A 12961-nucleotide genomic window follows, 5' to 3' on the forward strand; every position below is an offset into this window, starting at 1 on the left:
TTTTGGCACACTTAGTTCATCCCCTCGTCGATAAAATGTGATTGTTCTTACATCTTCCAGTAGTTCATCCATTCTTTCATCAATGAGAGCGTACCATTGATCGAAGTGTGCTGTGTCTATAAATGGAAAAACTTTGATTTTTGCAACTATGAAGCTTTAAAACACATACCTTCGTTAAATTCAAGATCTTTAATAGCTGCATTTATTTTGAAGTCTATAATTTGATTTTCTATACTCTTTTTAGGCATTTTGTCTTGATTTTGAAATTTAAATTTCTTTGTACTTACGACAAAAACAAAGAACAACTGGTTGTATAAAAATAACCAGATAACCTACATAAATATCTGTTCACGGTGCACACAGGTTCTTTTTCATTTTATCATCACATAACCCGATAACCAGTGCCCCGTGAACACCCTAATAGTCAATATTTCAATTCATTTATAAAATAAAACATGTTAACTTTTCAACAAATTTGATCAATCAAGTGTAAGGTGTATACATCATATTATTAACTTTATTTAGAAATGCAGCACTGTGGTCAGCTCTCATTTTGAAAATTTTTAAACGGTTTACAGTTTACGATTTTTAGTTTGTTGCGCTATTTTCAGTATTCTGTAGCGATCGTTTAATATTGCTTTAAAAGTGCAATTTTAGGTTTTAATATATTTTGTGTTGTAGTAAATATTGTAAACTTAAACTGTATACAGTGGTGAATATTGATTTCAAGTAAAGGAGCAACGTGCTGTGTGATCAAAGTAATGGCATCCAAAATTGATGAAAAAAATAATGACATTCCAGAGCGTCTTTACGATTCCAGCAGCCGTACCACATATACTCGTAAACGATTTTTTGGCAAGGTAATTTTTCCTGCAAAAAAGGAATTGTGAATATGTATATTGCAGTTCATTAACAGATATATACACAACCATTATAAAAAAAATGGTCCTTTTATATATTCCTTATTTAATTTTATATTTCAGGGCGGGTTTGCTAAATGTTATGAAATAATTGATGTTGAAAGTAATGATGTTTATGCAGGCAAAATAGTTTCAAAAAAACTCATGATGAAGCATAACCAAAAAGAAAAAATGACGCAGGAAATAACAATACATCGAAGCCTTAACCATAATAATATCGTGAAATTTCACGGATATTTTGAAGATAGCTATAATATTTATATAGTTTTAGAATTATGCAAAAAAAGGGTATTTGAAATTATTTAAACAACTGCAATAAAATGTGTGCTAATGTAGCCTTTATATACAATATGTTTTCAGTCAATGATGGAACTTCATAAGCGTAGAAAAACTATTACAGAATATGAGTGCCGGTACTATATATATCAAATAATACAAGGAGTGAAATATTTACATGAAAACCGAATCATCCATCGCGATTTGAAACTTGGTAACTTGTTTCTAGATGATCTTCTACATGTTAAAATTGGCGATTTTGGTTTAGCAACACGAATTGAATATGAAGGTGAGCGTAAAAAAACGCTGTGCGGCACACCAAATTATATTGCACCTGAAATACTGACAAAAAAAGGCCATTCTTTTGAAGTTGATATTTGGTCTATTGGATGTGTTATGTATACATTGCTTGTTGGTCAGCCACCCTTTGAAACAAAAACGTTAAAAGATACTTATTCCAAAATAAAAAAATGTGAATATAGGTAATTAAATGTAGTAATCTATTTGAAAAGTATTAATAATTGGTATACAGAGTTCCAAGTTATTTGCGGAAATCTGCAGCTGATATGGTGATTGCAATGCTTCAATCCAACCCCGATAATCGTCCTTGTATTACTGATTTATTACGTTTCGAATTTCTGAGCAGTTCTCCAGTGCCAATGTCATTGCCTAGTTCATGCCTCACCATGGCTCCACGTCTTGGAGCAAATGAAATTATTGATACAGAATCAATGCAACGCAAACCATTGATTGAATCAAACCGATTACGCGATGAAACACGTTTAGAATCGACATTTTTAAAAAAAAATTTGCATGATGCTATAACTGCATCTGCACAAGTTTGTCGTCATAGTGAAGATTATCGAAGTGACGTCGAAAGCTTATATCAACAATTAACCAATTTAATAAACGCTAAGGTAATTTATAAAATATTTTAAATAAATTGGTACTAGTTTTTATGTATTTAATAAAAAGCCAATTCTTTTGGATGGAAATTTGGGAGACGAAAATACTGATCCTGCTGCTCAACCCTTATTTTGGATATCGAAATGGGTTGATTATAGCGATAAATATGGTTTCGGATATCAGCTTTGTGATGAAGGAATTGGAGTTATGTTTAACGATACTACTAAACTTATTTTATTACCTAATCAAATGTAAGTATTAATTAACCTTTAATGTGTAAAACAATATATTTTAGATAAGATATAAATTAGTTTTCACTTTTACAAGATACATTTATATTTATATTTTATATTTTTTTAAATATACGTCCTGAAATCATTTATATTTTAATGTGCAACTTAGTCTTTTTTTTTTTTTGCACATATAATGTATTGTTGAAAATATGTTTTCCGAAAGCAATCACTTTGTCCTTTCATGCACTTTCAAAGAGAATTGTATCCAAAAAATTAATTATAGAGTGTCGTAACCTAATCTTTTTCCACCAATTTGGATTTCACTGCAAACACTATACTATAGATCATGTACACAAAATTAAAACATATTTCTTACCCAATGATACTTGAAGAATAAAACTCAATTATGTGATTTTTATTACCCACAAACGGTACTAGGCACGTAAAACCCCGTATGCTAATACTGCAAAATATCTTGGCTTTTAACTCTTAGTAATAAGCATAGACAGAAAAATCACATAGAAACAAAGTTAAATTAACTTAAAATTATAAAAACTTTAAAACAAAGATCAAAACTTTTCATATATATTATACAATTGAACTCTAAAGCTAATATGCTCTTATGGTGCACAAATTTAGGGTTGTGCCACCTAAAGGAACCAGTTATAATTAAATATACAAAGGATTATATAATTTTTACTAGTCCTTATAATTGGTACCGGTCGTCATAAGTGATAATATAATTTAAATAAATAAAAATAGAAATATAAAAGTATGTATGTTTTATAAATAATTTACATTTACATATTAGATACAAAAAATCCTCGTGTTTTGCAAATGCTTTTTAGTTAACATTGGTTTTTTGTCTGGTACGTCTGCGTACAGTACTGGAATCCACGCCTTGTTTAAGCTCGTCTACGATCTTTAAGAGGGGCTTCACCCAAATAAACCGTTTTAACGGAATATGTCAAGTTATATTTTCTTATAAGCCGCGAAACAATTAAATAATTAATTTTAAATATTTTGGCTATTTTATTTGAACACATCCTTTTAAAGATTTTTTAATTCTTGCTTCTTTAAGATTCAAATTAAGCGTGTTGCGAGCAATGAGAAAAACATCCATTAATGATTTAATATTGAGCTATTCTGTGTTTACGTTTGAATTTGCTTAAAAACATAAAATACAGCATCAAAATGCAAAAAACCAAAATAATATCTTGTTAGATTGCACTTTGGTCATAGATCTTGACATTGATCTTGTCTCAGTTGCTATTGTGTTGCACAGCTGCATATCGCAATATTTCGTTATGTTTGTGAATTATTAAACCCGTTATGAAGAATTGTAGTTTTTGTTGTTTTTTTATGGTAGCTAATACTATAACAAATAAAACTGTGTTTTAATTTTTAAATGAAAAATAAAAAAGATAAAAAACTTATTTATTTGAGGTGATCATTTTGGTTGCTTTTGTTTTGTACAACACTGTAAGTTATTCACATAAATCATTTTGGAATTCGTATGAAATTCCAAACTAGAAATAAACATTATATTGTGGTGGCTATCTCGATTATTGTTGCATTTATGATAGATTTGTATGCCGCCACAGTTTGTAGTTGTTTTCGTATACCATACAATTTTCTCCACTAATTCAACTTCTATTTGTTACTGTAGATGCATGTTCCCAGTGTACCTACAGTGGCTCACAGCTTATTTCGTGCAAGCAATATTTTTGTAGATTTAGTCGTGAAAATCCAAAATTTTGTCTAAAATAAAAAATTTTAAATATGCAACTTTAAAGAATGTTTAGTTATTATTAAAAAACAAACAAAAAATTTAGCAAAAATATCAATATTCAAGGAGTTAAGTGAACAAAAACAAACATACACCAAATTCTGACCTCACAGCTTATTTCGTGCAATACATTTTTTTTAGAAAATTAATAATTTTTGGCATAAAAAAGTGAATTTTAGTATTTAGTGGGATAGTCCTTTTGTTTAATTACTGCCTCCAACCTTGAACGCATTGAAATAACTAATTTTTGAGTATATTCCACTGATATTTTTTGCCATTCCAATTTTAAAGCAGCTTTCATACTTTCCTTGCTATAAATGTTATGTTTTTTTATGTTAATTTCCAGAATATGTCATAAATTTGCTAAGACACTAAAGTCAGGTGATTGGGGAGGTGTTTGGATGATGTGTGGACAATTCCCAACAAGCCAAGTCTGCACAAGACCCGACTTGTGCTTCAGATCGTTATCCTGGTAAAAACAGAAATTGTTAATTATGCCTAAATATTCGGCACTTTTATGCAAATTTTGCTTTAATATATTAAGATACACTTCTTTATCCATTGTTGATTCTATAAATTGTAGATTACCTACTCCTGCCGCTGATTTACACCCCAATACTCTCACATGCACATTAATACATCAAAATGAAAAATTTTGAAATTTTTAAGTTCACTAAACTATTTTTTTAAGATTATTAGGAAATTTTCAAGAAACTCGTTGTTGGAATGGTGTATACTACTTCATCAATGTAGTAATGACTACTTCATCAACAGAGCACAGTCGTTTAACTAATTATTGTGTTTTGCGCGTAATTTTTAACCGATGTTGCTCATCAATATCTTATTAAAAAGATATTTAAAAGATCTACCAAATACTTGTTGAAATAAGTAACAAAGATATTAAATGACCTTGAATTGAAAAATTTCTATTTTTGGTACTGAAAACCCAACTTCGCTCAAGTGGCGCCGTTTGATTTTTAATCCTATTGGTACAAAACTTTAGGAGTATCTTTTTTTTTGGTCCATGGGAAAATCCCTGGGGGGTGCGCTCATTCAAAACTTAATTTTTAATTTTCCCCCTTGTAACGTGAGCCACCCTATTGCAGCACCTTCTTGTAAGTAGCGCATGAGGTCTCATGAGCCTCAGCTCCGCACTCTTGTTCACGAGCATAAGCTCATGTATAACTTAATAGCAGTTCTTGCTCACGAGCGTGAGCTCAGCAATTGTGTTCGCTCGTGAGCGTGAGTCATAGTATGAAAAATGCTTTTTACCGGCTTATAAGCCGTGAGCTAAATGAGTCGATAATATCTGCTACCTGTGTCGTTGTGACAGAGTGCTTAATAAATCATTTTCTAAACTCTGATACGACTTTTGACATTTGTTTGACTATGTAATCGTGTCTTCTTTTCTTCAGAATTTATAAAAATCAAAAAAATGTTTTGCATTTTCAATAAAATCAAATTAAAAATTAAAAACAAAATTTCTTGTGCAAACTCGATCAAATTGTTACAAAGCGTCTATGGCGGTTCATGTATGTCTAAACTAATGAGTGGTATAAAAAGGGTCGATCATAAATGTCGCCCATTCAAATCAATTACCGAAGAAAATAGCGAGTTGCTAAAGAAAATAGTGAAAAAGTTGGAAAATCATGTGTGATTGTGCGAAAAGTAGCAGAGCACTTAAACATCTCGAAAGACATTACAACATCTGTGAAAAACATTAAATACTGAAAAGTTATAAAAATCATAGTTTTACATATTTTTGTTGTACATTAATTATATAATATACAGTTTTTGTCCAATCTACAAATAGATTTGAAGTGTTCTATTTACCAGTGAAGTGTTCAGCGATTGCAGTGACTGATTGGCAGACACATTTCCTCCTTTTATAATTATAGATCATTTGCCGTTGTAATATCACATTTGCTGAGTACCACTATAGGAAAACTGGATCCATACAGCCGATTTTATGAGTTCAACAGATTTTTATTCTTACTGAAGAACATTCTGACACACTGTTGCTTTCATATTATAATTATTGTTAGGGGATGTGGCACAGCGACCGTCGGGTCTATTGTGCCCCCTTCTGGGTTTAGAGTAGGTCTCTAAACATACTTTTTAAAAAAAAAGACTAACCTACTAACTACTAAATCCCACAAATACTTTTATGTTTGTGTGACTGGAGGATCTGTACTATAAAAGTTTCTGAAGCAATTGCTTTTTATAGTAGCGTATTTTTATCTAATATTTTTTTCCACCCGTCACATGCAACAACAAATTCTGCAATTACTTATCGTTTCAAAATTATTATCGATGTATTTTTTGTCTTTTTATTAAAGTATTTATTTTTATTTTCCGGAAATTTTATTGGAATTTTTTATTTATTTCTCGTTGTATATATCCAGCATGTCAAAAACTTGTTTACACATTCAAAAAAAAATTAAATTTTTCAACTTATCAATCAAAAAAATACAACTTTTTGTTTGAACTCATGTGTTTTTTATTTTAAATATTTGTTCATTAGTATATTAAAAATATATATAAAAAAATTCACAAAATGATCGAAAAAACAACAAAATTTAATACATAAAACTATTGCATATCATAAGAAATTTTTAGTATTTAGTATGACCACCTTTTGTAGTACCAGATATTGTATCTATATTTTTTTGCTTACATAAATACTGACAATCTCAATATTTTCAAATTTTTTTATTATTATATTCAATAATTTTGAAATGTATTAGCAATAATTTATAGTTTTGTTTTTTAAGAATTTTAACTTTTATTTCGAGGTATATTAGGAATTCTTCTGATGAAGGAACAAGCGAATTTGACAAAATAAAATAAAATTCTTATAAAAACAAAACCTACTTTAAAATAGTTTCAACGTAACAACTCAAAAATAAAAACAAAATTACATTAATGATATATTGGTTTATATTTAGAAAAAATATATTTATTAATTACTGTTTAATTTATTATTATATAAAACTTGCATTTTTATAGTTTATTATAAAAATAAACTCAAGTTTTTAAACCTCTCTAAAAAGTCTCTACCGCTCGTATTAAAGTGTGCGAGAGCACACACATGTGTTTGATCACTTTTTACTTTAAAATTTTTACTTTCAGCAAATGCACATGATGTTCTTGCCCCCTTTCACTATTCCACTCGCGAGCCAAAAAAATCTCCATCCCTATAATAAATTGAATAACATCCACAAGCTCATATCGAGTATGATACAGCTTGAAAAGAAGTTTTTAATAAGTTAAAACGTGTTAGTTGAGTTTTTATTTTGCATTTGAATAAATTTAACTTTAACTTGCATTTGAATAAAGTTGTTATAGAGAGGTTTTTTGTATGGAAAGATCTGTTTACGTACCTGAAAAAACTTTGTTATAAACTGCAATTCACTATAGGGAGATTAAAATATAGGAAAAAAAAAAATCGATCAAGGGATTTTCGATATAAAGACGTTTGACTGCAATTAAATTAACCAAAAAAAGAACATTATCAAATGTAATTTTAATGTCAAAAACTAAGGCTTTAGCTAACATCGCTAAAATGGTCAAATGTACAACACATTATAAAGTATTCGAAAATACTTTTCAATAATTTGCTTAATTTTTTATTAAATTTTATTTTATAATTTATTAAATTTTATACTATGTTGCGCTACATTACATCAATCTCGCATTACGCAATTTATTTGATTTATGTATTGAATATAAACTGTGCCTATATGAAGCTCCGATAAACAAACAGTGATTTCAAGCAGCTTTATTCAATCGTTAGAAGAGCTTAGACAGCAATGTGCGTCAACGAAGGATAGTCTTACCAGAATCAAACATGTAATTAAGCCATCTTCGAATTTGTTGTCTACAGAATGCAGACTAGGTATGGTGAAATCTTTTTATAAATAAGAATGATTCCATCTTATTTGTCGAACTATCGAATTGAACGGAAGTTACCATATATGTTAACATATATGTTGCTCGGAAATCAACGAATTTGTATGTCATTGAAAAATTCTGAATCTTTCTAGCATTAAAATTGATTTACACTCATGACCACACCTTCATAATACCGCAAATGTAGTATTATCATTATCCAAATTTACGTCTTCCATAGCAATCAATTTATACCTGCGATTTAAAAGTTTAAACATTGCTTTTGTGCTTATTTGGTGATATTTTATCTACTGTGACATCATTTCAAGTAACTGAAGAAAATGATCTAAAAGCACTGAAGCAATACAATAACGATACACTTATTTTTGTAGAAAATATTTTATCGATATTTAAAGTAAAGAAAATTCATAAAGCTGATTCAAAACTACTGCGACATATTTGTGGTCGCAGAATTTATTTAGGAAAATTCGTGATGCTAACATCATATATATTGCTGTTACAAAGACTGATCCAGAAACTAAAAGATGAAGTGAGACGAATATTTAAATTATTTAAATCGACCATCTTCATTGAGGATTGAATCAATGTAAAATGCTACAAAGCCCAGACAATTCTCATTTGTTATCAAACCTAATTCTGATGTAGTATACAATCATTGCTTGAAATCAGGTGATTATATTACTACTTGTAACAATATTATATCTCTTCAAGTAAAACAACTTCATGATCAAGTTACACAGAACTATCTTTGTTTCAATTGCCTTGTCAAACGCCACGGCTGACCATAAAGTAGTTCAAAATATTCTTGCCAGTTCTGTAAACGATGTTGTTATACATGGCTCCATAAACATGACATGAATACCTTTGTATATTCAAATGTTTCGTTAAATGTTACTCAATGTTACTACTAACTTCGTAACGCATACTATTCCATAAAAGGTTGCTAAACAAACAACTTTAATTTTTGTAAAAGATGTTATCAAAACTTAGTACGTGCCGCGCACTATTAAATACATGTAACCAAGTAAAAAGAACATCGCTGGTATTAGACCATATCTACTGAAAATACGTTATCAAACGCAATTTATTCACGTCTAAATACTTTTGAAACACGCTGTAAATTCTAAATTCCAGGAACATTTATTAGTTATCACCCAGATAAATCTCTATCATTGAAAGAACTAAATATTCCATTATATATGGAATTTGCAGATCCAGTATTAAATATCCCAAAAATAATTGATGTGGTACTTAAAGTTTTTTTTTTAACTTTTGGCACAGGGTCAAATGTTTTTGGGTAGAAATTTGCCAATATTGCAATACACTAAACTCGGTTGGATTGGATAAAGTAATCGAACTAATCAGTCACTGCGCAATAACATCGATTCAGACTTTAAAGAAGAATATAGGAAAAATTTTGCAATTAGGTGTCTTCAATAGACGTCAAATAAACAGAGAAGCAAACATTGTTCGATCACAATTTTATTAATAATGTATCTCTAGATTTTAATTGAACAATTACAATGAATTATTATGCAAAGAAATTATATATTATAAATTAAGAAACTGTGGAGATATTGTATTGCGTCGATTTTATATTTTAGAATAAAATCTAAAATACTTAACCGAAGAAAGGTAATTCGAATTTCTTAGAAACAAAGAAAACAATCAAAGAAAATTTTTACGTCGATGACTTAATAACAGACTTTTACGATCTCCAACGTTCTCAGCAGATTAAAACTGAAGTTACTTCAATATTTTCAAATATCACTAACTAAATCATCCCGAATTTAATTGTTTCACGTAGTGCGCAATCACAACCAATAGCAACTGTACTAGCGTTTTTGGTGTAATATATTAATTAATTTTCCTTCCCTTACACTATTATATGGTGTCGAATAAACTCATAATATTATATTTAAAATAAAAAACAGAACCAACACAATTTATATATATTATATATAATATATATAAATATATAATATATATATATAATATATATATTATAGTGAAATATTATTATATATATATATATCGATAATATATAATATATAATATGTATAATAAAATATGTAATATGTATTATAAAACATGTAATATGTATAGTAAAATATGTAATATGTATAATATAATATATAATATCTATAATATAATATATAATATCTATAATATAATATGTATAATAAAATATATAATATGTATAATATAATATATATAATGTAATATGTAATATATAATATATATAATGTAATATGTAATATATAATATATATAATGTAATATGTAATATATATAATATAATATATATAATATGTATAATATAATATATATAATATAATATATATAATATAATATATATAATATAATATATATAATATAATATATATAATACTAATATATGTATATAATATATATATATAATATTTAAACTATATAATATTATACTATATATATATATATATAATAAATATATTTATATATATAATATATATATAAATATATTATAATATCATATATATAGTGAAACTAAAATATTGCGTCCTCATTATTTTGGTTGATGACAGCACATTATTCTGCATTCTACATTCAACAACAAAATCTCTCTAATGTAAGAGAATAAGGCTTCTTCTTTAACTGCCTTATTCTGTTCATTTTCATCTGTATATATACCAACAATCGTTTTGGTGTCTTTTTCTAGAGCCGGTAAACACATTCATTTTACAAGAGTTTTGGCGAAATGAGCCTCCATATCTATAGTCCAGTTTTCCATAAAAACCGATTTTAGATACCTATAATTTTTTTCTTATTATTTAAGTGAGAGGTTATATAGAAAAGGTACTCACACTCACTAGCTCATCGGCGTACTCGTTTCCCGATATATGTGAACACCAGGGGCAGGGGCTGTAACAGTTATCATAAAAAAAAAATAAAAATCACCTTATAACTCTTATCATTCGCATTTTAAAATAAAGATTAAAAAATAATAATTAAATTTGATTAAAAATAATTATTATCATGTGCCTTTTATTTTTTCAAGCAGAAATAACTTAATTAAAATTCTGTTTTTTATTTTAAATAACTGTTATTTTTGCCTTTTATATAAAAAAATCATATAAAATATATGAATATATACGTACATACAAATTTTTAAAATGCAACAAATTCAAATTACAAAATCAACCAAAGAACATTATGTACACACGCATGTACAAATATTAATATTTTACATTTACTCTTATTGCAAACACACTTTACAACTATACAAATGTTAATTTACACACAAATGAACACACGCGTGTACAAACTAACGTAAAGAAACAAAAAAAACCCTTTCCGTATTAACATACAAGCAATTTATATTCTTTTCTGTCTAGAGTACCGCATTGTCTTGCTGAGCGCGTGTATTCGTTTCCGCAGGTACAAACTTACTCGCTTTCCAGAATACTCACTTAAAATGGAATGAACGATTCCACTAATCTCAAGTATGGAAATTGATTTCCGTGCAAACCTCCGCTTATACTTATGATTATACTTATATTTCTGCTCTCATACGTGGCGCTTTCAACTTATAAACAGAAACAGAAGCAAAAATAAAAACTATAGAAGGGCATAGTGGTTTTAAATCTCTATTTTAAAATATAATATAGTATTTTTTTGAAATTTATTTAATGATTTTTACTAACTTATCTGTTTTATTTAAGCACAAATTCAAAAAGATTAAAAAAGTAATACATGAGTTTTTGATTACAATGGTTTTTGTTTAATATGGTTTGAGTTTATAAGTTACATACCTGTATATATTGTGTTTTTTTATTTATATAAATTTAAAATTGCTTTCAGAAATGTACATTTTATTGATAAAGACGGTAAGGAGTCCTATATGACAACGGTTGATTATTGCAAAACTCTTGATAAGAAAATGAAACTACTTTCATATTTTAAACGTTATATGACCGAACACTTGGTGAAGGCTGGAGCTAACAATGTCAATTTAGAAAGTGATCAAATATCTCGCATGCCACATTTACATTCATGGTTTAGAACAACTTGCGCTGTAGTTATGCATCTAACAAATGGATCAGTTCAGGTTTTTAACAAAGCAAATAATAATAAAAACAAATATTAATTATTTTTATTTTCAGTTAAATTTTTCTGATCATATGAAAATAATACTGTGTCCAAGAATGAGTGCCGTAACCTATATGGATCAGGAAAAAAACTTTCGGACTTATCGATTTTCAACAATACTTCAACATGGCTGTTCTAAAGATTTATATCAAAAAATTCGTTACGGCCACGAAAAAATTAGTAAAATGTTAGAAAAAATGTTTTTTTAATATCTATACTTTCAAATGATCGAAAAATTACTATATCATGATTAATTATAATTACTGCTCCGAAACCTTTTCAAAGTTGTTACAATCGTATCTTTTATTATATTTTAAAAACATGTTTAATTTTTTTTAACATTTTTTGCTTTATGTTTTTATATTCTCGTATTATATACTTTTCGAATACAAAATATAATAAATTTTAATGAAATAAAAATTCGTAAATATAGGAAATACATTATCCCAGTAGAAACTGTGCGAAACACATTTTTTTGAAGTAAAATAAATAATTAATTTGAGTTAACAAAATGTTCGACAATATTAAAGTAAACTCTTAATCATATATTGAAATATATTCTGCTCAAAAAGTATCCGGATTTTGTTGTTTGTTAACTACTCCTTACTCCTTTGTTATGTTGGTACACCCTTTCTTGACGTATGGTACAAATTTGAGCGCCATCCGTCAATTAGTTTGTTTACAGCAGCTGTTAATGTGAGACTACCTCAAGTGCATTTAGCGATTTTTATTATGGAAAATTCTTGTACGCGATTTTTTGACCAAACACGGCACGACTGTCGTCTCTCAGGCACCATA

At 28.1% G+C, this 12961-nt stretch overlaps 1 protein-coding gene and 1 long non-coding RNA gene across 4 annotated transcripts; one reads left to right on the forward strand and one right to left on the reverse strand.

Moving 5' to 3' along the window:
- The first annotated feature begins 551 nt into the window (after positions 1 to 551).
- On the forward strand, positions 552 to 12476 carry LOC119673295 (serine/threonine-protein kinase polo). Of its 2 annotated transcripts, XM_038084560.1 has the most exons (7): positions 555 to 860; positions 984 to 1208; positions 1281 to 1678; positions 1729 to 2113; positions 2172 to 2353; positions 11876 to 12122; positions 12178 to 12476. In XM_038084560.1, exons 1-7 carry the CDS (start codon positions 762 to 764, stop codon positions 12370 to 12372), a joined length of 1731 nt encoding a protein of 576 aa, XP_037940488.1. In that variant the 5' UTR covers positions 555 to 761; the 3' UTR covers positions 12373 to 12476. The 2 variants fall into 2 exon arrangements, with proteins under 2 accessions (XP_037940489.1, XP_037940488.1); XM_038084561.1 differs by lacking the exons at positions 11876 to 12122; positions 12178 to 12476 and adding an exon at positions 9318 to 9553 and having other exon boundaries at positions 552 to 860.
- On the reverse strand, positions 10578 to 11755 carry LOC119673296. 2 transcript variants are annotated; one of them, XR_005252037.1, is made up of 3 exons: positions 11485 to 11755; positions 10879 to 10936; positions 10578 to 10824 (listed from the first exon to the last, which is right to left on the reverse strand). It is a non-coding gene; the product is annotated as an uncharacterized LOC119673296 (long non-coding RNA). The 2 variants fall into 2 exon arrangements; XR_005252036.1 differs by lacking the exon at positions 11485 to 11755 and adding an exon at positions 11173 to 11445.
- Positions 12477 to 12961: the final 485 nt, after the last annotated feature.

The sequence above is a fragment of the Teleopsis dalmanni genome, chromosome 1, assembly GCF_002237135.1.
Source record: "Teleopsis dalmanni isolate 2A chromosome 1, ASM223713v2, whole genome shotgun sequence".
Taxonomy (NCBI): Eukaryota; Metazoa; Arthropoda; class Insecta; order Diptera; family Diopsidae; genus Teleopsis; species Teleopsis dalmanni.

Coding starts and splice junctions, on each gene's coding strand:
- LOC119673295 (XM_038084560.1), top strand. CDS start 762: ATGGCATCCAAAATTGATGAAAAAAATAATGACATTCCAGAGCGTCTT. Junction 2,354..11,875: donor ATTTTATTACCTAATCAAAT/GTAAGTATTAAT, acceptor AATTGCTTTCAG/AAATGTACATTTTATTGATA. Junction 12,123..12,177: donor TAACAAATGGATCAGTTCAG/GTTTTTAACAAA, acceptor TTTTATTTTCAG/TTAAATTTTTCTGATCATAT.